The 27,938-nt window shown below is 32.8% G+C and overlaps 1 protein-coding gene and 1 long non-coding RNA gene across 2 annotated transcripts in view; one reads left to right on the top strand and one right to left on the bottom strand.

The window, feature by feature from the left end:
- The window catches only part of LOC148601759 (uncharacterized), a 45,051-nt gene extending 19,523 nt beyond the window's left edge, over positions 1-25,528 (top strand). The window contains exons 7-22 of the mRNA XM_088554238.1: positions 6,616-6,693; positions 6,987-7,066; positions 8,403-8,508; positions 8,830-8,913; positions 9,539-9,625; positions 13,443-13,637; positions 14,410-14,618; positions 15,400-15,522; positions 16,489-16,570; positions 17,686-17,930; positions 18,571-18,685; positions 19,555-19,644; positions 20,543-20,741; positions 20,978-21,084; positions 21,896-22,019; positions 22,351-25,528. Of these exons, the coding sequence (XP_088410364.1) occupies positions 6,616-6,693; positions 6,987-7,066; positions 8,403-8,508; positions 8,830-8,913; positions 9,539-9,625; positions 13,443-13,637; positions 14,410-14,618; positions 15,400-15,522; positions 16,489-16,570; positions 17,686-17,930; positions 18,571-18,685; positions 19,555-19,644; positions 20,543-20,741; positions 20,978-21,084; positions 21,896-22,019; positions 22,351-22,469 (2,043 nt within the window). The 3' untranslated portion in view covers positions 22,470-25,528. The remainder of the gene's footprint in view (positions 1-6,615; positions 6,694-6,986; positions 7,067-8,402; positions 8,509-8,829; positions 8,914-9,538; positions 9,626-13,442; positions 13,638-14,409; positions 14,619-15,399; positions 15,523-16,488; positions 16,571-17,685; positions 17,931-18,570; positions 18,686-19,554; positions 19,645-20,542; positions 20,742-20,977; positions 21,085-21,895; positions 22,020-22,350) is intronic.
- On the bottom strand, positions 578-3,354 carry LOC148601760 (uncharacterized). The gene is made up of 2 exons (XR_015916964.1): positions 3,266-3,354; positions 578-880 (listed from the first exon to the last, which is right to left on the bottom strand). It is a non-coding gene; the product is annotated as an uncharacterized LOC148601760 (long non-coding RNA).
- Positions 25,529-27,938: the final 2,410 nt, after the last annotated feature.

Here is a 27,938-nt window from a genome sequence, read left to right as displayed (position 1 = left end):
TTTCTAGAACATCCCTATTTCACATGATACCATAAGTCGTAGCCTAATGTGGAAGTGATGAATTTCGGTTATATTAACCTATTATTTGCATAGGTGATTATGACGTCTCCAATGCATGAGCTATGCATTAATGTTTTTGTCCTCTTATTTGGACAAACGGGTTTATATTTAGACAGTCGTAAAAAAGTGTTAGGCATGTAGCATATTGCACATAAATTAGAAATTATTATACCAAATAAAAGCAGCAAAATGTGAATGTCGTAAATGGGGATTTTGTGATGGAAAAATGTTTTTTTATTTATGCTTCTTTGCTTTTTCTAATTAAACAATGTCGTAGGGGAATAAACAGGTATGAACAGTTTTTTTTTCGGAAATAAATTTACATTTTCGCCTTTTTGACTATATTGCGTAAAGAAATTATTTCATGCACTGTGATTTAAATTGCATTCGAATAACGAAGTAATTATATACGCCTGTAGAAAATACATCTTTCATTGAGTCTCTCATGTGTGTCTGATCTTATTTATGTAACATGATAATGAACAGGCAAGCATTTAAAGTTCAAGAAGCAGTCAAATTATATAAAATTCAGATACAGCTTTTAATGGTAGAAATAATTCATGGTGTAGAAAAAACCCACCGACTTTCTATCGAACGTCATAAATCTAGTACATCCTGTAGTTAACACGAAATTCTCTATTCTCTTTTTCCATCCATTCCGCTAACACAGTTGAAGTGTTTCCAATTCCTCTCATTCTGCTTTAGAAAATATGTTTTTGTCCTGCGACACAAACAAATTGCTAAGTTCTTTAAGTAGCAGTCGTCGTTCTTGCAAGTCAAAAACACACGGAAATCACTTTGGAATCAGTCGTAGTTTTCCCTTTTGAGAAAAAAAAATTATTTAAATTGTACGCGAAATTAGCATTTTGCAAGAGTTGTCGTTCTAAATTTGGTTGATTTAATTGATTTTTGTGTGAGATGAATGACAAAAGACATTGTTTATTTCCTGGGTTTTGTAGGCAATGAATCACCTGGTCCATTAAGGCAGTATATGTACTGGTACATAACCTAGATACCTTTTCGTATTTAATTTTGTTTAATATCACTCAAACAAATGATTTATTGTAACTTACTGGGGTTATTTTTAACGTTCTTGACTACGCTGACGAGTCTCGCACGGACGGTAATGATTTATTCTGTTCATGAAAGAACATTTATGATATTGTGTTAGTCATTTAAAACAATCCAAATCACGTTGTGAACACTAAATAACTCGAGTATTCATTGCTGATACACGAAAAAATAATGTCAACCAGTCAGTATACATCCAATGTTAAAGTACCAGACTCCTTGTAAGAATCAAGCTAATTATATAATATACCCCAAGAAAGGCTACACATTTTTATTTTCGTTCTTATGTTGCTTTATGGGTTTATATAATGAAATGTATAATTATTCATTCCACCTGTCTGGTCGTAGGAGATTTTTTTCACATTTTCTATTGTCTTCCTTTGTCATTAACAGAGTTATCTCCCTTTATTTTAAATTCTGTCATATATTCTATATAATTTATAATTCCTAAAACAAAGGTTTACATGTAAATGAAAAGCCATATGTTTTCTGTTACTGTAACATTATAATCAAAATATCAAAAATAAAAGATAAGTTGGCATCACATTTTGTTTGATTCTTTACTATAGTACTACCTAAAAAATGATTCTGATTGAAACCTGAAACGCTCCCCACTCTTCGTTTGACGTACTTTCAAACAGAGTGGGAAAACGCCCTTGGACCCAAGGGTAGTCAAGACCGTGAAAAAAAACATAGTAGAAATGCTTCCGAAGAAACATCAATTCAAAACACCTTTCATAATTTTTGTTACCGTGATATATTATTCCTATTACCTTCCATTATGTTAAAATTGTCTTGATTTACGGATTATCATGGTCTGAAATGTCTATGGCCGAAATATTCGGCATTCGTAAAGGGATCATAATGGATTGCGAAAACTTACTTAATATGTAGCTCCCGAATTTAAGAATTCCAAAGAAAATTGATGGTTAATATTTTTTCTCCCATTCTAACCAGTGATTGAAAACGCTCGGGCGGCAATTAAATTTCTGCTAGAGTTACCTCACCATTTTACATTTCCGAGTTTTCTACAGATTTCATGGAAGAAATAGATTCTCCTCCAATGCTCTCAAGGAATACAAGATTTCTCCACTCTCGATAGTTAAATTTTAGATTTAACCTACTCGCTAAAGCTCGTGGGTTGAAATCTAAAATTTAATTATCTCGAGTGGAGAAACCTTGTATTCCCTCGCGACTGAAGGAGAACCTATAATTAATTACATCCAAATACTTATACCTACATTTTGTTCGACGTAGGACACTCGTGCAATTAATCGAAATTCGCAATAACTTTGGTTTATCATCAATATTATATTTGGTTAGTTAAATAATATGGACTAAAATAAGTTTTTCAGATTTAAAATTTTACCATATTTATCATCAACATATTTTATGTTAACGGGGCGACGAGTTTACCGGGGCGTTAAATATCATTCTAATATGACATGCTTCAAACCCACAGAAATGGTACAGAGGCTCCCAGGAGCCTGAATCGCTCACCTGGATAATTTTTTTCCTTTCAAGTGCAATTATAACTCTAACGAGAAGTTGTCCGACAATTTTGACTTTATGAAGACTTTGATAGGACTTATCATGAGGATCATATTATCAATTGAAAGTTTCATTCTATCTGTTAAAGTTTTCAAGATATTGACTGAAACTGCTAAAAACGTAATTTTTTGCCATTCTAGGGCAATAACTCTTATATGGAGTAGTCTGACAAATTTGATCCGTGGAGACTTTTGTAGGCCTTATAATAAGAATCATTTCAGCAATTGAAAGATATTGGGCAAACCTAACGGTTTTGAAGATATATGCGCAAAAAAAAACAAAAACAAAAAAAAAAACAAAAAACTACTGTATGATCCCTTTGTTCTATTTTTAGTAAAGGCGGCCACGCTTTTTTACCGATAAAAAATCCGAACGGTCATTTTGTTGAGGTTGCCCTAAAAAGCAAAAATATGAAGAAACTAGTCCTTTTAGAATCGAAATAAATCACGGAAACTCCATTTCATCATTGTTTTACTATGTTATTTAAGTATTCGACATAAATGGCCAGCCCGTGGTACTACAATGGTACAATGGAGTTTCCGTGATTTATTTCTTTATTCCATTCGACAAAATTAATACTTACAACTTAGTGCGTTATGAATGATATGTTTCTTCTGACCGGATAAAAGCGTGTGATACACGTGGTGTAACTATATGTAATCGACTTGTTTTTGGAATAGAGAACATTTACCTCAAGGGAATACTTAACAGGACGTTAACATTATTAACTTATTTTAAATGTTTATTTACTAAGTAAAATAAACGAGTAACTCAGTGTATTGTATAAAGGCTAAAAACCACTAATTCCACTTCCCATAGGCTTCTATGCTAATTTCACAATATTCAATGGCTTCTCTGGACTTTACCTTAACTTTAACCTGCAGATGACTATATATCAGCATGATTCTACATATGTCAGCTCACAATCCTCAGAATGGCATGTGGGGTTAGCAGACTTGCAGTGCAGTACTGGTCACCGGAAGTGAAGGGTCTATAAATAGCATGGGAAATCCCAGTGTTTTCACAAGATAGGGGTATATTTAAAAATCATTATGGAGATTAGGCTTCACATCACAAGAAGCAAAATGCACCTATAAAATGTACAGAAATGTTTTTCCTTTCAGAAACTGTTTAAATTTTTAAAATAAGATGAGAACTTTTTTCACAGCACTATGAGGAACAGGGGTAATTTCTGCGTAGGACTATTTTTGCGTACGTTCCAAATGCTCATTGGTTGAATTGGTGGTCTGTAACCTAAAGAGTCACTTTTTGTCTTAGAAAAAATAAATAACTATACAGGTATCTTCCTACACACATACTGAATGCATTTGCAAAGTTTCAGTGAAATGTGACAAGCACTTTTTTAAATATTTGATTTTTAAATATAGGGTAACCAAGTTGTGCGAGCAAAAAAGTGAAAATATTCTACCATACTGAAATGCATTAAATATTTGCAAAGAACTTTTTCTGACTTTTCAAATAAAAAATATCAATCACAACTTGTTTTTTAACAATATTAATGAAGAAATAGTTTTAAAAGTAATCATTTTCTGAGAAATTGGTCTATTTTTAAAAATTTATTTCTGACATGCCTCCCCCTTTTTCTTGATCACATGTCAAAAATCCTAAATCTTTAAATTTTCACAAAAGGTGATATATTTGGCTTTAAATTTGTAAATACAGTGTTTTCACATTAAAACATGACCAGTAAAGGGCACCTAAAGCAAAAAAAGTGCTCAATAATGGATTTTCCATGTTGCCATAGGGGAATGCTTATATGGCCTTAACCGCAGTAATGAAAGTGAGTTTTTCCTCATTTCTAACCTAATTTTTGCTCAAATCTACACAAAACTTGATTTCAAGTGCTTATTACTACCATATTTAGGTAAATATAGCCCTCAAAGTTTAATATTTGATATTTTTACTAAATTTTCTACACTTTTTACAAGATAGGACATAAAAATCAGCCAAAAAGACCAATTTTCCATAATTTGGACCTATAACTTAAAAAAATGCATATTTTGAAGGATTTTTGTAGTGTATTCCTCTCATGGCAAAGTTAACAAGATCTTCAAGTAGTTTAAAGCTATTTCAAGAAACTTTTCATTTTGTCATGGCTTCATCTTCAGGCTAAAAACCACTAATTCCACTTCCCATAGGCTTCTATGCTAATTTCACAATATTCAATGGCTTCTCTGGACTTTACCTTAACTTTAACCTGCAGATGACTATATATCAGCATGATTCTACATATGTCAGCTCACAATCCTCAGAATGGCATGTGGGGTTAGCAGACTTGCAGTGCAGTACTGGTCACCGGAAGTGAAGGGTCTATAAATAGCATGGGAAATCCCAGTGTTTTCACAAGATAGGGGTATATTTAAAAATCATTATGGAGATTAGGTTTCACATCACAAGAAGCAAAATGCACCTATAAAATGTACAGAAATGTTTTTCCTTTCAGAAACTGTTTAAATTTTTAAAATAAGATGAGAACTTTTTTCACAGCACTATGAGGAACAGGGGTAATTTCTGCGTAGGACTATTTTTGCGTACGTTCCAAATGCTCATTGGTTGAATTGGTGGTCTGTAACCTAAACTCTTCAAATTCTTGTTTACTTCACACACGTTAGACGGCGCCACCCGATATTTCTTTTTAAAGCTCGGAATATCATTTTTATATACAATATATGATGGTCTGTAATCGTTGTTAATGTTGAATTCAACTTAAGTACCATTCTGTGTAAGAATCAGGCAATGGGTGGCACATCATAATTCTCAAGTTGGCCTTTTTTGCCTCTAATAAATTTAATACATATAGAAAACAGATGAAAAGCTATTTAAATTTATCATGAAGCATCTGTGATGCAGATTTTTTTTACACTGCTTCTATAAGGGAAAAGTGCGGTAAATTTTCTCCACATTTTTCATCAGTGTATTTCAACTAAATTTGACCTATCAATATCGGAAAAATGCAAAATTTACAAACACTTTGATGGTCATTTCAGGTATAGATACTTGTTTAATGCAATAAATTCTCCGCGTTCTTGTCCTTCATGTACCACACCTTAAACCCAATCTACTTAAAAAGACAACAGACCCGGAAATACTAGTGCGGCGAACGGCTTATGATTTTCAAAACTCAGTGAGGCATAACGATAACTTTGGAAAAGACGGCGGTGAAGAATCATTCGACTTATTTACAGTTTATAAAATAATAAAATAGTAAAATCCTGTATAATCGGTATCAAGATTTCAAAATTCACATAAGATTTATTTTTGACCAAAGTTGACGGTTTTATCCCTCAACAAAACTGTCCCAAAATATACTACAAGTTTTATCAATGCCGAAAGAAATATGTTTTTCCAAAGTCTATAAATAACCGATTTGTAAATTGAGTTTTACGGATTGTGGTGGCCTTAGAAAAAAGGTACTTATTGGGTATGTGAGTCTCGTTCTATTTTCATTTTCTTTACCGGAATTTACAACGTAGAACGTATTGAATACCGAAGACCGATCTGCATTTTATTGTTTACTTCCGGGTACTCGAAACGCTGTATAACAATGCAAAATCTTCTATTTTATGTTTTTTCTTAATACCTTTATCATGTAGAAATAGATATTTGTTATTTTTTATCGGTATTTTTAAACACAAAAAGATGTTTTGCCCTCAACACTGAACTCAACGTTCTCTAATTGACAAGTCTCCATGCTTTTGAATAGTAGACTAGGACCCAATCTCGTGAAATCACGGGGTCACATGACAAGACTTACATACCCTATTGGCCTTTGAACGTTTTGATTGAAATTCGATTACCATTTTTTGAAAAAAGAGTAACTTCTGATTTAAAGAAAACCCATACAAGTATCAATATTTTGCAATTTATCCAAACATCTGTAAAATGAAAATGACACACGGTTTCTCTTTACAGATTGGTAGCCACTTTCATTTTATTGAGACCAACAAATTTTTACAGTTTGATAGAAAAATATCGTATGGAATGAGATTGGTAAGCTAAGCTTCTTATAAAGATCAGTTATAAACTCGTATTTCGGATAAGCACTTGTACGTAAGCAAAAACAGATAATAAATCACGAAATTTAAACTCGATTGTAGTGAATATCAACTTTTTCTTTGCGTTAAATTTGTATTCCTTACAGCATTACCTGAGAAAAGAATTCTAGCAGTCTTGTATTCAAGAGGCAACCAGCCCAGCAGTTATAGACTATCAAATGTATTTTAACATAGACCGACGCGCGCTAAACTATATATGGCTTAATTTAAAAACCTTCATACTTACAGAACATACCTGCTGGTACAGCTGTAAGGTTTGAGCCAGGAGAAACAAAGACAGTTGATCTGGTAGAAATAGCTGGGAATAAGTACGTTTTTGAATCAGTGAAAGATTAATCTTGGTAACCAAGATTCTAGCGGAATAAAAAATGTATCTAGGGATAAAGACTAGACAGGAAAAACAGGAACACACAACAATTAAAGAACATGAAATAACTAAATAAACACGTACAAATAAACTAAAGTAAATGAGCAACTCGGACTCCACTAAAAACTGAGCATGGACCATGTTGTCATTTTTAAATAGCAGTCTTTATAAAAATCGGGAGGTTATTCATGCATGTAAAAAACGCACCTAATTCAGGCTTAATTTTTGTTCAGAAACAGTTACAGTAACTGATCACATAACCAGTCTTAGTTTTTCATTTGTTTGTTGGGCTTTTGAGATAAAAATCATATAGTTTATACATGAAATTGGGACTTTGAAAGAGTTCTCGTTCTTGATTTTGTTTTGTTTCATTGATTTTAGTGGCAGATGAATGTATAATTATCTGAAAAGTGCAAACCAGAATAAAGAAATAATTAATGTAAAAATAGAGCATAAGTAGACTTAGAAAGCACTACATGTATACTATTGGCAGTGTCTGAATTTTATGTGGACTGGTACTTAAGTGTTTAATGACAAGGAACGAATACATTTTTACATTGCAAAAATGGAAGTTATTAAAGTACCTTTACTAAATTACAGTGCAATATTTATCAACAAGAAGGAAAATGTTTATTGCCACAAGCATGTTTACGGTTGCTATAGGTCGAAATACGATTTTTGTTGTCTCCCTTCCACGTATGCCATGAAAGGTGAGACTAAGGTGTTGGCGTCCACTCACAGATTTCATTATTATCTTTTCAACTAAAGTAGTTGCATAAGTAGCACTCCAGATAAGAATCATTTGAAATGTAATTGATAGTTAGAAAGCCTACACATTTTTATTTTTGATGTTTTGTTTAAAATGTCATAGTAAACAGAAAGTAACATGTGGCTTTCCATATAACCCTTGTTCATAGGAGATAAAAAAATAATATATAGAATGTGCTGTAGAATTCAAAATTAAGGGAGATAACTCTGTAAATGACACAAAATTACAATAGAAACTATTGAAATTTCCATGTTGATTATCTACTAAGAGCAGACAGATTGAAATAAATAATTATACATTTCATCATATAGACCTATAAAGCAACTTAATAACAAAAATAATATTATGTAGCCTTTTTTTAGGTGTATCATATTTCACAGAACTTGCATGATTCTTGAAAATACTGCTACATAAACAATCGCGAACTCCTTAAATTAGAGACCAATAATAATTTTTGCATTACAGTCTTAGAGCATTGTTACACTGTATATTTATGTTTTGACATTAGAGTTATTAGAGGTGGCAACTTTCTCTGTGATGGACCAATAGATGAAAGATCATTAACAAAGATAATGGAAAGAATTGAAAATCGCAAGTTCGGCCACAGGAAACAAGTAAGCAAATACAATCCGTCTGAACGAATTCATCATCATGCTGCATGATATGACAACAGTACCCGGTATTATCTACAGACTTGGGCATGTATTGCTCGCTTTGTTAATAATTGATCAAGTAGCTCACAAAATTGATGTTTTTGAGTATCGGCTCAACCTAAAACATAGAGGTGCAATACTCGATTACACTGCGAAAGTCTACTAATGTAACTTGAAATTAATTTATTGTTATTCATTATGTTTAGACATATTGAATATATGATATTTTTGGAGAGTTTGTATCGTAAACAGTATCTCTGAAGTAAGTCTGGTTAATTCCAGGAGGTTGTGAAAGGTATAGAAAAGAAAATGGAAGTACCAAGAGAATTGTACGTCGAAATGTTTGGACCAACCGTAGGCGATAAGGTAATTTAAGTACCATTCTGTGTAATCAGGCAATAGGTGGCACATCATTTTCACCAATTTAGTCATTTTTTGTCTAAAATATATTCTTTACATCTAGAAAACAACCAAAAATGCTATTTAAGTTTATCCTGAAGCATCTGTGACGTAGATATTTTGGTGTGCTTATATAGGGAAAGAGTGCGGGAAAAATTTTCCCGCCTTTTTTCAGTGCATTTCAACTATTTTGATCTATCAATATTTTAAAACTAAGGCAAATTTTACCAACACTTCGATTGTAATTTCTTTCGGTTATGATGTATAAATACTTAGATAATGCAATAAAATCTATGTGTATTTTAAGTACTTTAATACATTGAGGATAATGGTTTTATATGATAGGATTTGAAATATGTAGAATATAGCCGCTTCAAAACCGGATTGAACCCACCATTGCCATTGGAAATCTCTGCATCAAGATAAGTCAGGACCATTGCGTTGTTTGCCTTTTCGAGTATTCCTTTTGACTCTTGCCAGAGTTTATCAGTTCGATGATTTTGTTATTACGAACAATTTTTATTATTTGTTATTTATATTAAGATACAAATTTCTTCAATGATTCTCTAATGAGTACGGTGAATTTTGATAGATTCGACTTGGAGATACAAGCTTAGTAATAGAAGTGGAGAAAGACTTCACAGTTTATGGAGACGAGATAAAATTTGGCGGAGGCAAGGTATGATGAATGGGAAAACTATAAATAATTAAAGAATATACTGTAGTTTGTTTTAACCTTACATCAATTACCTTTCTTGCAAAAAACATAAACCTGGATATCTTGTAACATAAAAATATTATTAAAATCGTAATTTTGTGATAAAGTATCGATTATTTTTCAAAACTTTAAACAGAGTATCTCGTTTCTTTAGTACAATCGTCATACAATTGTTTTCATCGCCTGTTGATTTTTTTTTCAAATGAACATGTTTGTATTCACTAGACAACGTTCCAATTTCTTGACACATAAGTTCATGCTGATACTTTTTTGTCAAATGGATTTTGTTAGTACCTAACCATGGTAGTTAAGCAATTGATATACTGTTTATATATACATCTATTTCGCTGTATCCGTGTGTAATGTTGTTTTTGGGCCAGCTGTAGCCTGTCTAATGGTGAGGGGTTTTTCCTCGTTGTTCATTGTAGTCTGATGGGTGGCCTTGAACTGACATTTATCATCCCGGTGGGGTTGTTGTCGCCTTGACAAATTCATCATATCCATTCTCTTTATATTTATATTTTGTTTTTCATCAAATGGTGAAAAACAAAATGTAGATTTCATTCTTACACTAGAAGCTTCCGTAATTTAAAATGATAGGATTATCCACAGAGGCTTAAATTTTCTCTTTTCCATGTTCCATTAGTGTATTACAGAAAAATATAGAAAGTATTTATATTCGGCTCGGAAGGGCAGTAACTGCTTGGCAGAGCCTCGCAGTTACTCCCCCTTCCTTATCCCCATACAAATACTTTCTATATTTTTCTGTAATACACATTATATGTAATGTAATCTAAATTTGTCTGTGTTTATTTCTCCCATTCTAAGCTGGTGATTAAAAAATGCACGTGACTTTTTTACCGGGCGGTGAATAAATTTCTGTGAGAGATTTTCTGCTGTTTTACATTTCTGAGTTACTTGTTTTAGTGATGAATGGTTTTAAAACATTTTTGTGAGTATTTCAGCTCGCGTTATATTAACATTGAACATATGTTGAATGATGAACAATCAATTTTTTTGCACTTTTTCGAATAATAAATGATCGTGAAACTCATGAGAATAAATACACCACCGCTAAAATACAGCAGAACAATCACAGTTGACATACAATATAAATTTTAGTAGCACTCCAGCAAAATCATGCAAAATGTGATACATGATTGAAAGCTTTTTTGTTTAAATACTATAGTTAGTTTTTTAATACCTCGGGGAATGTTTCGGTTCTAAATTGTCTTTATCACAGTGCTGGCCTTTAGCCACTAGCCCGATCTAAGCTCAGGGCTAGTAAAAATTTATTCGGGCTAGTTGAATCCTATTCAGTCCTATATTATTCGGGCTAGTCATTGATAATTTTGAAGGAAAGGACTATTATCAAAGGTTGAAAAATCCAACTAAAAATGTTATATTAAAAAAATTGCTTGTCTTAGAAAACAGATTTGTAGAATTCAAGAATAATGTAGAATAACTCTGCACATAACACCAACATACAATATAAACTATTAAAGAATGGATGCGAGTTATCTCCTAAGACCAGACTGATTTGAATGAATCATTATACCTTTGATCATATAGACACAAATAAAACAACTCAATAACAAAAATAAAATTGTGTACGGGGTGTATAACATATCACATAATTAGCATGATTTTTACCAAGATTGCTACTGAAATAGACTTACGATGTAGGCAGGATTTTAATAAGGACTATTTAGATTACTTTGTAAATAAAAACCCCTACTATTATGTCACTGCATACGATAGACTAATACAATTTAAACCAAAACAACTATCCTATGTCCTGTTTTCAAACCAACCCATTTAATTCTACTCTGTATGCACTACCTAAGATCACTGTTGTTGTAAAAACATGTTCACATTTCAGTTTATGTGAAATGGTATTTTCAAGGTCTCCTGCCTATGTCAAAATGTAGAACGCACGCAGTTATTTCAATCGGAACTACTCGCCCATTGTTTTTCTTCTATGTACATGTAACTAGAAAGACTGAGGTGTTCCGATTGACTTTCATCTTATGTTAGACTTCCATAAAATAAGCCATACATTATACAAAGAGGAATAACTGTAAGATCTTGCTGCACTGATACAAAAAAGCAGTTTGAATGACTGAATCAGATGGTGGTACAAAGTCATCCGATTGAATTGTAACTGTAAATTCCTTTAGTAATTGAGATAATGTTTCTTTTAGCTTAAGAGTAACGGGTAAATCAGTGTACAATCTTCCGTATCTAACTTGAAAAGCAAACCTCATACAACAACAGTGAATAGCATATAAAAAAAACAAAGAAAAATGAATTAAAATGAATAGTCAGGAACAACTGTCTATGAGTATTGGCCGGCATGCTCCACGCAGCGGCAGACGTTCGTTTCCTCTCTAACTTACCGCTGTAGACAGGCCTTTCGAAATTCTCGGGCGTAATTCAAGTCATTCGTCGTTGACCAGTCGGAAAAGGTCGCGTAAAATCATTCACTTTTTTCGGACTTTGCAAGATTCTTTGCATTTTCTGAGAGGGCGGTAGCGATTTCAGTATTTCGAACGTTAGACGCCGTTCGCAGCTTGATTTGCCGGATGCGACTGTAGGAACAACTAATTTTTTTTAGTTCAAAGGTGAATATGTTGTTAATATAAATATGTAATTGAAAAAAAAAACGTACACAAGTTTTGTGTCTTTGATGATAATTCCAGTTATGTTAAAACAACTGCATGTATTTGCTCCAAGGGCGGACAACTACGTGTAGTATACTGTTATAGTATGTGATAACGTTCGTCCTTCAAATTTTCATGGCTAAAATCCTTCACCATTCTTCAATGGAATAACCTGTCTGTTAATACTTTTTTATTGACACACATTTAAAAACATCCTGTTTGATCATGAGAGAATGGTTATGTTGTTTTTGTAGGATTTAGTATTTTTTCTGTCGAGAAAACTGTGTTTAACTTTTGAGGGTTTTGTCAATATTTCATCGACGAAATCATTTTGAGATTCGGTTTGCAATATTGCCTTGATAGGTTGTACTGTATGGAAGTGCTTTGACTTGGTTGTACATCAGCTTATTGTTTGATGGATCGGCTTTTTTCCTTTTTTTTGTGGTTTGTGTAAAATTTCGTCTAGAGATTCTCAACACTCTTCTATGGAACACTTTAAATCGTGACGTATTTCATGGGAAAGCTATTCTTTCTTTAGCTTCTATTTGTGTATGCAACTTTTTGCTTAGTGCTGTACAATACAAAATGTATCTCTACTCAGTAGTACTGTAAATATAAGTGATGTTGGAATTATCCATACGTTATTTACACATTTTTCTAGTCAAATTGACCGAATCCAATGCTTAATAAAAGATTACTAGTAATTGAATCAAATTACACGTGCTTTTCCGAGTATTATATTGCATCCGTTTGTGCGAGTTTTTTAATCGTCGACCTAACAGGAATAATGCAGCAGCTCAGTTAAATATATGTATATTTTTCTAATTCAGACCACTTAAAATACTCATTTAATAATGAAAATATCTGATGTAGAGTCTACGATGCAATTATTTGATCATTTTATGGGATACTAATCGACTAAATATTCATGTTAAAACAAAACAAAGCAAACAATAAAAAAACAAAACAAAAACAAAACAAACACAAAAAACAACAAAAAAAACAACAAAAAAAACCCCCAAAAAACCAACAAAAAACAAAACAAAAAAACGTGAATATACATCATGGCACAACATTTATAATGCATAGGCAAATTTATATATCGATATGTTTAGGTTATAAGAGATGGCATGGGACAACAGGCAAACAGAGTGAATTGTGATTGGGATGTTCTTGATACAGTGATCACAAATGCCTTGGTTGTCGATGCTATTGCAGGAATCGTAAAAGCCGATGTTGGCATTAAAGATGGAATGATTGCAGGAATTGGAAAAGCTGGAAATCCTGACTGCATGGAAGGAGTATCGCCGGTATTTACAAGCATTTAGTGTTTCATTTCGAAGTTTCCAATGCAAATAGATTTCAGTGCTGTCATTGAACAATCCACGATATGTTGATTATCTCCCTTATATCTATTTAAACAATGTAAGAATGTCGGACACCTATAGCTCTGTTTAGTGTATAGGATATAGTGGTCTATTCTTAGAAATTAAAGAAAAAAGAAATTCTTTATTAAACTATACGAGTAATGCGATGACTTGGAATTTTTGAAATTTTGAATTGTTTTTAATCTATAAAAACATTCGCCCCATTGCTAGGAATATGTATATATTTATTGAGTTTTCATTTTTAACACTTTTACATTGTTTTGATGATTTTCTGATGTTTTCATCGTTAAAATTTCCTATAAATGATTTTTAGCACTGCTACCTTGTGTGACATTTAAAAAATGAATTCATTAGCTATAAAAAAAAAATGCAATAACACTACAGTTAACACTTTCAACAATGTGAATGACCTATTCTATTTGTTATGTTTTTTTAGATCTTTAGGGCTATAGGACATATGGAGTTCTTCTATGCCCACAGTTAAATACAGGGGTCTGCATAGTTTTAGTTTCAGTTTCCTTTTTGCAGTCTCGTTGCTGTCGCCGTCTTGATTTGCTTTTTGGAATTTTTTCTTGCCTCCTGACTTTTGAAATTCTAGAGTGGATTAATCTGAAATGAAGAAAAGTGAAGTTTTCTTAATGTCGATAGTATTGCGTAAATTTTAAAGAGAAATATAATAATTTTTATTACACAGGGTATGGTTGTAGGTGCAGGGACAGAAGCCATTGCTGGTGAAGGATTGATTTTGACAGCTGGAGCACTTGACGGGCATGTTCACTTCATTTGTCCTCAGTTGGCACGGGATGCTATTGCCTCAGGAATTACTACTATGTTTGGCGGTGGCACGGGTCCTGCAACAGGATCAAATGCAACCACTTGTTCACCTGGACCAAATCATATAAGGTACTGTAATTGTAAACTAGGAAATTTTCGCGCCGTCTTTTTTTTTCGCGGTTACTGCGATCAACCTGATTCTGCACAGTTTTTTATGAGCAATTCTACGGGTGTTTCTAGAAAAGCAGAGGACGCTTACCCTACCGGTGCACCTGGTCCATGCTCCCAGTTTGTAGTGGAGTCCGAGTTGCTCATTTGCTTTTGTAACTTTGTATGTACTGTATGTTTTCCATGTCTGATCTTTGTCCCTGGATTACATTCTTTTGATAACCCTATGACCTTGGATCCCTTGATTACTCTTTAAATGGTGATCACTCCTCAAATTGTATTATAATAACTTCTTTGAAGAAAATGTTCACGACAGTTTAGCTCTTACCTCAAAAAAAAAAAACTGCTGAAGTTAAATCTTTAAATATATGATTTTTTCATTGATACCAATTTCACTAAAGAATTTACAGAATTAAGTCTTTGAACATTTTTTCAGGTAGGCTACAATCAGGTTGTATTCCTCAACTGTTAAAAGTGTTTCAAAAATTTATAAACATTGAAATTTCCATTTTTTCAACTCAATGAAAGACTCTCTAATTGTACTATCTGATTGAATTTTTCATGGTTTTACGAATTGACGAATAGTGCAGATTTTGTGATATACAAGTCGAGAATGTATCATCCTTTCGACCAAAAGTTTTATGCAAAGATAAATTATATATGGAATATGTTCTTCTAGATGCATTGATAGAAAGTTATGCACAGAATGTGAAAAAATAAACTTGTAATTTCTGGTGTATAGGGATATGCTTCAAAGTACGGATGCATTTCCGCTCAACTTCGGTTTTACTGGGAAAGGAAACTCCTCAAGAGGCGACGATCTAGCCTCAGACCTCAGTGAACAAGTTGCAGCTGGTGCTATAGGGTAAGTTCAGTATTAGTCCTTGTAAGAACCATGCACATTCTTTATTATGTGATACACCGCACAAAGGCTACATTTTTTATTAAGTTGCTTTATAGGTTAATATCATGAAATGTATACCCGTATTTATTCATGCCAATCTGTCTGCTTTAAGGAGATAATCCACACTAAAAATCTAACAGTATTTATTGTAATTTTTTGTGTAATTTACAGAGTTATATTCCTTAATTTTGAATTTTACAGTGTATTCTATGTACTTTTTATCTCCTTAGAACTAGGGTTATATGAAAATTCTCATTCTCATTTTTTTTCTGTTTACTATAAGAAAATATCAAAAAAAAAAATATGTTCCAACCATGAATCTCATTTTGCATGATTCTTATCTGGAGTGCTACTGAATAAGTAACAATATGCTTAGTTGTAACACCTTAAATGTTTTTCAATATGTCAAAGTACAACTTGAATATTACAACATTGAAGCGATGCAATTCTTACTTTGAGCTGCTGAGTTATGGCCCTTAGACTTAAAAAAATCATGCTAAAACAGCTTTCGGCACTTTATTACGCCATGTCTGCAGATATACATTTTATATTACAAAAATACTAGTAATTTATGTTGCAAATTTCGATATACTGGTCGCCTGTTTCGAGGAGTAACCTTCAAATCAAATATATAGCAAGATCAAAATCCAAAACAATAATTGTATACAAGAAATACTAAAAACCAATAATGGTACATTGCTGAACTGTAACAAGATACAGATCAAGTTCGAATTTTGCTTCGGTCAGTTGATTTTTTTTATGATGAGTAACTGTTCTTAAAAATTCTATACTTTTCCCAATAACAAATTATGCTTGACATTTTCATTCTGTTCTTTTGGATAGATTTTCCTCCCTGTAGGGGACTTAGTATTGCCATTCAATATTCTCACAATGCTTTGTGCAAATGCGGTAACATCTTTTTTTCAGATTGAAACTACATGAAGACTGGGGTACCACGCCTGCGACAATAGACTCATGTCTTAGTGTTGCAGAGAAATACGATGTGCAGGTATTTTTTCTTTAAATTGCCCAGTATCCTGCAACTAAGGATCTTACTAACCAAATAAAGGGTGTCGAGTAACGCAAAGCTTTATTCCTCCACTACATAATGTCGTCTCCTGGTTACCTTTTCAGTTATAAGCATCGTAAAAAAAAAACAGGAAACCAGTAACAAGTTTAAAGGTGCCTTCACCCACCACCGCACTCAAATGATTGCTTAAAAATATTGTGGCCAAATTTTGCGTGCTTTATTTAGAAAATGTGTTTGCACGATAAAAACAATACATGAACATTACCGAAAATATCAATATATTTATTTGTACTCGCTTCAAAACAGTCAGATTAGCTCGGGAAACACCTGCGATCTGACTGTTCCTATAGTTCCTCAAATAAATCTGATATTTTACGTTATACATGTATTGTATATGTATTGGCCAGTAGTCAGTCGGACTATACATATCATAGATTATTTGTCGAAATTTGCAGAAGCACAAAATTGTAATTTCCAAAAACACTGAGCCTCATCTCCTGTATTATTGGAGTTTTCATTTCACAACTCATATATTATGCCTGAGCTATGCAGACTTTATGTATCGGGCTAGACTTCTTACAATAAGGCTTCTGGAACAGGGTTATGTTGCTACAATTGAAATCATCACTACAGTTTGATGGTCACCATCATGAACTCGTGGATCGTAACGGTGTATCAATTTTCACTTTTAAAGTTATTTGTTCAATGTGTCATAGTTTTCCTTTCCCCTTCTGTCTACCATGGACTTCTTTTATGAGCAACTCGGGTGTTTTCAGGGAAAAAACAGAGGACGCTTACACTACCGGTGCACCTGGTCCATAATCCCAGTTTAAAAAAAAATGGGTTGCTGTGACGGATCGATTGGGGGTTCCGTGGATTGGAATCCCCGTTAGTTGGAGAATTTTATTTCGATCAAATTTGGCAGAAAATGAGCCTGGTGTCCAGATTCTTTAAAAAAAACCGCCCTGTAACTCCCTTTTCAAAATTTCGGTACCTGTCTCTAGATAGAAACTTGTTGATGGAGTTATTGTCTCGTTTGCATATTCCTTTCTTACTCTTTATAACAGTGAGTGATGTTTATTTTTATATTGTAGGTAACTATACACACAGATACATTAAATGAATCAGCTTGTGTGGAGCAAACTATTGAAGCCTTTAAAGGTAGATGCATACATACATATCACTCTGAGGGCGCAGGAGGAGGTCATGCACCAGATATAATCAAGGTCTGTGGGGAGAAATCTGTTCTTCCATCATCTACAAACCCCACAAGACCTTATACATACAACACTATTGATGAACATTTGGACATGTTGATGGTGTGTCATCATTTAGATAAGTAAGTTATGGTCCTTGGAATTTATCATGAAAATAATATATTTTCAAATAAAGTAAAACTTGTTAAAACCAATCTTTAAGAAGACACTTTAAATTAACTTAAGCAGATAGACTTAGGGTAAGGGATATAACTCTTGAAATCAGTGATATGTTTGCATCATATTCAATTTCATCAAAGCCTATAAAGCGTCCATTTGAAATAGGATGAAATAAATCGAAGTTACATTAATGCCTAGATGAGATTGATGTAAAATGCTTTACCTCCTTAAATTAACTTAACAGGTTAACCTGAATAAACAAAAACGTTTCCCAAATTTTGCAGCAAAAAAAAAATAGGTTAGAATTAGACAAGTTCCACTGTAGAAAATACTTCATGTCTCGGTCTATGTAAATTGGATCCTTCTTAATCCAAATTTTTTTCAGTGATATACATATATGTTCACACCATTTAATTTTTAAAAAATACCATGCTCTTTGCTGTAATTTATTTTATACTGATGTAACAAGTTACGCTATGTTTAAGATAGATGTGATATGTTTTAAAGATGAAACCTTTTAAGTATGTATCTAAGATGAAAACATTCAGTTGTATTGTTAAACATCCCAAAAAACTCTTTCCAAATTATGTATATCTATGAAAGGAATCTAAAAGAAGATGTAGCTTTTGCAGAATCTCGTATTAGAGCAGAAACTATTGCTGCTGAGGACATTCTTCATGATGTAGGAGCTATCAGTATAATGGCATCGGATTCACAGGTAAATATTTCCCTACCAGTGCACCTGGTCCATGCTCCCAGTTTTAAGTGGAGTCCGAATTGTTCATTTGCTTTTGTTACTTTGTATGTACTATTTTAGTTACTTTATGTTCTTTGTTGTGTGTGCCTGTTTCCATGTCTGGTCTTTGTCCCTGGATTACGTTCTTTTGAATACCGGTGTAACCTTGGTTCCCTTGATTACTCTACCATAAAGCCACCATTAGCAAATAACAACAGTTCTGATATTTGTATAGGAAATTAATGCAAATATGCAAACTCTTTTTTTTTGTTTTTGTAAGAGTAATTAAGGGAACCACGGTTCTAGCGGTAATCAAAAGAATCTAATTAAAGATATGAATAGTTTTGAGTAGCAATATTTCTGAAAAGAAAGTGCCCAGTAATGCATGTCTTGAAAAAGAAGTTAAGTCTTGAAATACTTTGAAATTTTAATTTTAATCCTATTTGATCAACAAACAGTTATTTACAGACCTAGTTTCGAATAAAACGATACTCAAAAGAAGGATTTGATTGATAAAATAATTAAACCTGACATTGATTCCAACGTGGTCAAGGTAAAAGTAAAAACATCCGCGAATATTCCAGTTGTCTATATCGGCAAAATAAATACCGACGCGTCAACAGTGGGATGATTAAAAGTACGTCGTAAAAATTTAAAAAAAAACATGGCTTGAAATTGAACACATGAAACAGAGACGATCTACTTACCAATTGTTGTGAACCGAATAAAAAAAATACACATGAAAACTGAAGATAAGGGAAACAAGACGCCACACGAAAAAAATAAAGCACTGGTAATATGAACTCCCACTTAAACAGCGCAATTATGATAATTAATTTGATATGTTTTAGGCTATGGGCCGTATTGGAGAGGTTGTTTGTCGTACTTGGCAGACTGCAGATAAAATGAAATTGTTTAGAGGTAGACTAAGTGAAGAAACGGTATGTTAAAATGTAATTGGTAAAGTTGTTAAATGTGAATAAGATCAAGTCTTAACTAAAAAGAATTTGAAAATTAACAGCTAGAAGATTCAACTGCAGTACATTCCTTGGCAATGCCTGAAATTAATGTAGTACAACCTTGTTGTACATACCCTAGATGTGGAGAGTTTTTTTAAAACATTTAATCTATTTCAGCACTTCTGAATATGACCCGTTTTTTGTCCTCACTTGAGTTTGATGATATATGCACATCAGAATAGATATTTGTTTAAAGTTGTTGGGCAAAGAAATTCATATATATAGAATTTGCAACGGTAGCCACTGTGGATTGTGGACATGGTTCACGTCGAGAGAAATGCCATAATCGACGAGTCTAAGTTACATATTCTGTTTCTTTTCATTTTTCAAAACGAAACTCAGGCGTCATTTAGCATCTGTGTCATTGCATTGCTGAAATTGTCGTTTTTATATGTCTATGACGTCATCATTTATTATGAGAGATCAACATAAGAAACGTCACAAAGTTGCTTTCGACCAATTAAATTTTATAGACAATGCGGTAAATCACGTAACAACCAATAACCCTTTCTTTCTCAGTGCCTGAGAACTCCTAATTCTCTAGAAACTTTTTTTCTTACAAAATTAGGAGGTATGAAAATCTGATTACTGAAATATTATCACAAGTGCCGAAGAACTCTTGGATTTAACGAGTGTGCGGATCTTGTTCCGCGCACGAGTTAAATGCTCAAGCGTTTTTGGAACGAGTGATCATATTTTGTAATTCACGATAACCAGTTGATTATCCTATTTTTAATACAGATTTTCTTCATAACTTCAACATGAGTTTTAAATTCTGTGTTTGGTGGATTTATATCAAACTTTTTTATTGTACTTTCAGGGAGATAATGATAACTTGAGAGTTAAAAGATATGTTGCCAAATATACTATCAATCCATGCATAGCCCACGGAATGTCTCATCTGATTGGATCAGTTGAACTTGGAAAAATGGCAGATTTGGTATTGTGGAATCCGGCATTCTTTGGTGCTAAGCCTGAAATTATCATCAAAGGAGGACAGATTGCATGGGCTCACATGGGTTAGTTTAAGATATATGAGAACTATTTATTCAATTTACTCACTATTCTATTTTTTCAGCATGATTAACATAACTGAGGAGACAAGAATATGTTAAGTAACGCAGACTTAAGTTATATTTATGCTACCTTCATAAAAAGTATTCTAATTACATTACGTTTTAAGAAATTTAGAAAATAGATTAATTTGATAGTGAAATACCACATTTGATAAAATTTACAAATAAAATCATTGTAGGTATGCCTAATGCATCCATTCCAACACCGGAACCAGTGAAACAACGTAAGATGTTTGGGGCATATGGCAAATCTGTTGGAGCGCATTCAGTAGCCTTTGTTTCACAGGTTTGCGTTCTTTTTTATCTGTAATTACCACTATTTGTTTTGCTCTTTTGTTTAAAAATCGTTCCTTTTATTCTGATTTAGGATGCAATGTACTTTTTACTTTACTTAAGGATGTTGTGTAGGACGTCAATATTGAATTGAATTTAATATTTCAATAAAAGAATATAAGTACATATTGTACGCTTTACCTTTGATGGTCAATCATATTTGAACTTACAATGTACATTATATTTTCGTCTTAAGATCTCTTAAACTTACTGCAGGTGCCTTTGATATACAATAATCACACAATGTAAACAATACTTATGGATAAATTCAATGAAGATATGGCGCAAAGGAAGACTCATTGACCGAGAATAATAATAGGATATTTAATTGGAAAGAGTGAATAGCCAAAATATTATCACGAGTGCCGAAGCGTTCTTGACACGAGTGATCAAATTTTGTTATTCACGATAACCAATTAAGTCGGATTTTTTTCAAAATTTATCGAAATTTCAACATGAGTTTTAAATTCTGTGATTGGAGGATTGATATCAAAGTTGTGGCGTTTTGGCGAAGAAAGTGTGAGAGTGAAATTACCGAATTTATTTCACAGTCTGAATTATCGAAATTTATTACATTGGGGTCATTCGACAAAACACTGCTATCTATATAAAAATATTTTATCTTTGTCTCATAATTATTCACATTGTGAAAAATCTTGGGAGTAGATAGGCAGTCCAATGTATGTTTTAGGCTTCGTTTTGAAATACCCGTGGTTCTTAACGATTTTGTCCCTTCATTTCGGTATCATACTTATATTCGACAGGTTTCGATAGAAAAGGGTATAGTACAGGGTTATAACCTCAGCAAACGGTATGAAGCCGTTAAGAACATCAGAAAAGTTACCAAGTGTGATATGGTTCTTAACAACTACCTGCCACAAATTACAGGTAAACTACTAGTATTTCAGTGTTGGTTGGATGGAGTGAATCTAGTCAAGGAAACTTTTCATGACTGCATATTTTATCAGTGTTAAGATAAGTTAAAACATGGTAATTGCTCTTCATTTTGTAAAACAAAAAATCCAAATAAAGATTAAATATTTATTATTTTGCGGTTTTCAAAGAAGCAGACTTCATCCAAAAGTGTGCACGATGAAACATCAAAAATGAAATATCTCCATTCTTATAATTACATTCCAAATGTTTCTTTTATTTTCTTTCTATTTAAATTTTAATGTACACCTCTGTATATATTTCCATTACTTTTAAAAATTTTCAGTTGATCCATACTCTTATAAAGTCTACATTAATGAAGATAAGGCAGACAAAAAGCAGGTCCATTTGACATGCCCTCCAGCCCAAAGACTTGCCCTTGCTCAACGGTATTTCTTGTTCTAGTGATTGACATCATGTTCAAAGACTTAAGACTTAAAAATAGTGTTTAAGAAGTATATTACATCTATTACATAAATGGACATATATGCTGTAAATAGTAGTATATTAAGTAGAGTATTTGGTGCTTTTAACTTGTATGATTTATTTTTCATTCATTTATAATGCTAATATAAAATATAGTATATTATTATTGTAAAAGATCTAAAAAATATGTTTCAATCATATCTATGCAGTAACTTACTACTGGAATTGTCCTGGAATTAACTTGAGCTAATTGGGGTCCCTATTATATGGGACATAATGAACTTCAAAAAGACCCTCGATTTTCATGCCCATTTACATATTGGCATACACAGATCCAAAGACACAAACTAGAATCTCACTTCTCAAGTTTTGTTGTAGCTGTCCAGAAAAGTTGTATTTTGTATTGAAGATATTTATTTCTTGTAAATAAATATAAATATCAAGATGTTTGTTTTAGGCTTTTGTTCCTTTTTTATCTCACCTGGCCGAAGGCCATGTGAGCTATTGCCACCACTTGGCGTCCATCGTCATCGCCATCGCCGTTAACAATTTTTCAAAACTCTTCTCCTCTGACACCACTTGACCAATTGGAACCAAACATGGTAGAGGTCAGACAGTAGTTTTTCGCATAGATCTCCAAAACTGTTAGGTTTAGCCAAATTCTGACGGGGTAATAGTGTTTAGCATGTTGAGATCTATGTGTGGTCAGTTTTTCATTTTGATATGATAAGCCATGTCGGAGTTATTGCCCTTTTTTGACGTTTTTTTGCTATTTTGAATGTTTTTTCTTTCAAAAATCTTCTCTGACACCACTTGACCAATTGGAACCAAACTTGGTATAAATGTTCCTTTGGGTATCGTTCATAGAACTGATGTGGGGATTTTTTATCCGTCAAAAACATTGCCGCTGTTAATAAAATAGAACATAGGAGTCAGACAGTAGTTTTTCGCATATATCTCCAAAACTGTTAGGTTTAGCCAAATACTGATATGGGATAAAAGTGTTCAGCATGATGAGATCTATGTGTGGTCAAATTTTCCTTTTAATATGTTAAGCCATGTTGGAGATGTTGCCCTTTTCGAAGTTTTTTTGCTATTTTGAATGTTTTTTCTTTCAAAAATCTTCTCCTCTGACACCACTTGACCAATTGGAACCAAACTTGGCATAAATGTTCCTTGGGGTATCATACATAGAACTTATGTGGGAATTTTTTTATCATTCAAACACATGGCCACCGTTACTAAAAATAGAACATTGGGGTCAGACAGCAGTTTTTGGTTGTCGATAAATTTTTCAGCATTTTGAGAACATCTTCTGTATATTTTGAAGATGATTTGGAATTGTTTTTTACGAAGTAGAAGGAATTTCTACCAAGAACTATATATTTGTATCTAGGTGTACCATCTTTTTTGGAGAAACAACAACAACAACGATGTATAAGCTTATTGAGTCGGGATTGTAACTGGGTATGGGGAATAGAAGTATAAAGAGTTGAAGAATCACAGATTATAACAATCTTGAATTGAAGGTTTCCAGAAGGTCTTTCATTTTTTTCAGGATCAGGAAAAAGATGCAAAATGAGACTTAGCCTGTACTTATGCAAATTTTTTCTGTAATAGGTTTCTTAGCTTCTATTGGAAGGAATGCTTAGATATTTGATGTATTTGTTTTGTATAGCTCTGCAATTGTATAAATTCCCCTTTACACTATATACCATCCCCCTTCCCCATTGTCCTTATCCCAATACAATACGCCACTGTAAATTCTACATTCTCCATATAAAAATCGTCATCCCCCATATAATCGCCATCGTATATTTCTTATTAAAAAACTAATGGTATCTGATATATATTTTTTAGTTCTTCAACTTTAAAACTGTAAATTTGAATTAGATTAAATACATTTTTCATATCAGCATACTTTAAAAAATAATTTCTCCATCCTCCCTATTCCAAATCCCCCCATACACCATACACATCCTCATTCCCCCGAATACTACAGACTTGGAAGTATTCCCCAACAAGCACTTTATGACAAAATTGTTGACAGATATTGTTGAGTCGTGATATCCTCGTTTTCTTTAACACGATGGTTTTAAAGGGTTTCAAGGAGGTAGACCTTGGGTAAGGGACACAACTCTTACAAATCATTGGACTGTTTGTATTCTGTGTATTCTGCATTTCATGTTAGAATCCAACTTCGATTATTTCAGTCTGTTTCAAATGAAAGCTTGAAAGGCTTTGATGTAATAGAATATGATACAAACATCGCCGATTTCAAGAGTTATTTCCCTTACCCTAACTCTACCTCCTTAAAAATATAGGTAAGTACTTTTAGCGATAAACATGCTTCAGATTCATCATAACTTACTTGTGATGTGTATCTATTATGTACAAATTGCAACATGTACATTTATAATTAATGTTGTACATCTTACAATTTTCTATTGTATGTAATGATATTAAATTTTACACATTCCAGACAATATCAAGCAATGTTTTGATTACGTCCTATCCTGTTTGTATCCAATTAAAGGTATTAATCATGATGCCAAATGTTCGACAAAATTTAGTACAAGAGATCATTTCATACAGGATTCGATTTACTATAATTTCATTAATCTTCGTGGAAATTCATAGATATACTAACGGTCATGGTCCAATCAAGCTTTATCTAATACAAGTCAATGATTAATTTTGCATGAAAAAAGTTAATGGTTGTTGAAGGCATCAACGATAATGTATTTGTCTGATAATTTTGTCTTCGTGTCTTCTATATTGGAAGAAACTCTTGATTTATTATACTAAATGCTTCAAATTTCCGACTTGAAGTAACGAGTTGATCTTTTATGACCTTTCGAAGAAGTCATTTCATGTTTATTGCATGATGGCAATTGGGTGAATATGGGTTTTACGTTAATCTTGTCTGATATAATTCAGTATTGGATAATTGGTGTTAAGATATGATATTTGGTGCATTCATGTAACCTGTACTTTTCGAATTAAAAGAAAGTGAGAAAATAAAACATATAACATCACATTCTTTTTTTTCTCTCAGGAAAGTGGTACTTCACTTTAGCTGCTTTTTAAGAATGTATGAAAAGTTCGATGTGGTTTAGCTTACGTTTAAGAAATTGATGCTTCTTTTGTAAAGATGCATCATATTTGCTACTTGGAAAAAATGGTTCCATATAGTTGTTTAAATTATTGTTTCCTTTGAAATGATGGATTTATTCACATGTTTATGTTTATTCAGTACTGTAAAGACGAACTATAACTGGTCCGTCATTGACTAGAGGTACTTAAAATATATGTTTAATTCTACATTTAATTCTAGTGATTTGCCCTTTCGTAAACATTCCATTTTTCACATTATCATATTAAGTTTAACTGAAAAATTTCATGTGATTAAATTACTTAAGTTAGCCGGTGGCTAACGGTAACATTTTTCTATGCATCATTGCTATCATTTTAACCGAACAACATACAATGGTTTTGAAATATATTTCTTTGCTACTCATATGGCGTTCATCTTTACTACGGATCGTTTATTGAGAGATTTCAGTGTGATTAACGATGGGGAGGGCTACTTTTAAATTATGGTACTATTCTAGAAACGATTCAGATGACTGAAAGAAATTGCATTTAACATGTATATGCCCATGTGCCTTCAATAAACGTTGGTAAAAGTCCCGCATCTGGAGTCTGCCATCGACTGACCATGTTGAAATGGGCATCTCACTGCACCAAAAATGTAAATATAAATCTATACGAAAATAAGCAAAATTTAAAATCACACATGATTACCAAGGCTAGGTTCCTGACTTGGGACAAAATGTAAACAGGTTAACAATACGGGGTGTATAAATAGTTTCCATTGGACAACAATTTAATTTTTCCTGTTACAATAAGCTTTCTGATTGGTTGGTTCCTTTGAGCAAACCAGGTTATTTTGTATAACCTGGTTTGGTACTATGACGTCATTAGTGTTCGCATACCGCTATTCAAAATAACGTTTTTGAATAAAAAGTAATTAACTAAATTATAAGCTGTAGGAATGTTTCTTAGTTTTGAACACATTATACTCAATAACCTGATTTGGGTCAGTTTACATTTAAATGTAATCTGCAGCAAACCAGGTTATTTCGTTGAATTTGTACAAAAATTAGAAACATTCCTTAGTTTTCGGTAAACATAATCGACAAGTCAATGAACAATTATTGTCTAATAAGAACTCAAATGGAGTTATCATAGCGAGGCAGATCCATTTTGCAAATATATATTTATCTAAAAGTACCATGAAGTTAGAGGAAATGTAGTCACATTAGTAATGATTTTCATGATTTTCAATTTCAATTTTCATTTTCTAAATGTGATCGTGCGACAAAATCGGTTTTATAAAAAAATATTAGGATTAAGCACTGTTCTTTCCAGAATTTATCGTGTAAAATCGGACCATTCACTAACAAAACAAATAAAAGTCCAGATTTGTGTGTAAATAGTCCGATTTTACTCAGCAATAAATTTTGGATAAACGGTGTTTACAATTACATAGAATTTACCATTGTTGTAAAAACTGTCATTGCTGAGGTTGTAAATGGTGAACAACCGATTATAATGCATTAGAAAGCCATATGCTAATTAAATTGGAATTATAAATCATGTAATTTACGCAAGAAGTTTTTTTCAAGTCTTTGATTGTAGATGGTGTCCTAGATAGTGAAATTTGATACTTTGGAGGTTAAACAATGATTGGAAGAAGAAATAAATCTATTTTTTAAAGGTAATTTGTGCTGATTGGCAGTCAGTTTATAGTTGGAGTTTTTCTGATATCATGAAAGATCTACTTGTAACGATAATGCAAAAAATTGTATATTTGTTCTACACTGTAGAAAAATTTATGGCGGTTCGCCACAAAAGCATCATCGTATAACCTTTATGAAAATAGTAAATTCTTACAGAGATCACCGAAATGTCCCCAATAAAACACATCTTTATGTGAAAGGACCCGACAACAAAAGTAATAAAATCCATTGTAACATAACTAGTCGCTATAAGAATCAAAACAACATTTTTATCAATAACAGCATTTTACCGTTTTCAAGAAATCAATGCCATATGGATAAAATATATAATGGTTAAGGTTCTGCGTGACTCATTCAGAAACATAACGTCAGTTTCTGGACCAATAACGGACGGATCAAATCAATTATCCGGAATGTAAGTTTGCGCAACAAAATAGGAAAAAAGTTGACCCGATATTCTTTTGTTAAGATGATCATATATTCCTTGGGTCATATTTCGTAATTCAATGTGCAGTTGAGCGCGTAAAAATATATCCAAAAGTAGTTAAATTACGACGTCTTTCTTCAGACGGGCCACTCGTAGCGCCAGTCTAACTCTTGTTATACTTACCACATGGAAATGATTTTCGAAGACAACGCGTGG

This window comes from Perna viridis, chromosome 12 (genome assembly GCF_037379345.1).
Source record: "Perna viridis isolate PV_CMFRI_1.1 ecotype Kerala chromosome 12, ASM3737934v1, whole genome shotgun sequence".
Lineage (NCBI taxonomy): Eukaryota > Metazoa > Mollusca > Bivalvia > Mytilida > Mytilidae > Perna > Perna viridis.
The sequence above is the reverse complement of the archived record's forward strand: the minus strand, read 5'-3'. Positions and strand labels throughout refer to the sequence as shown.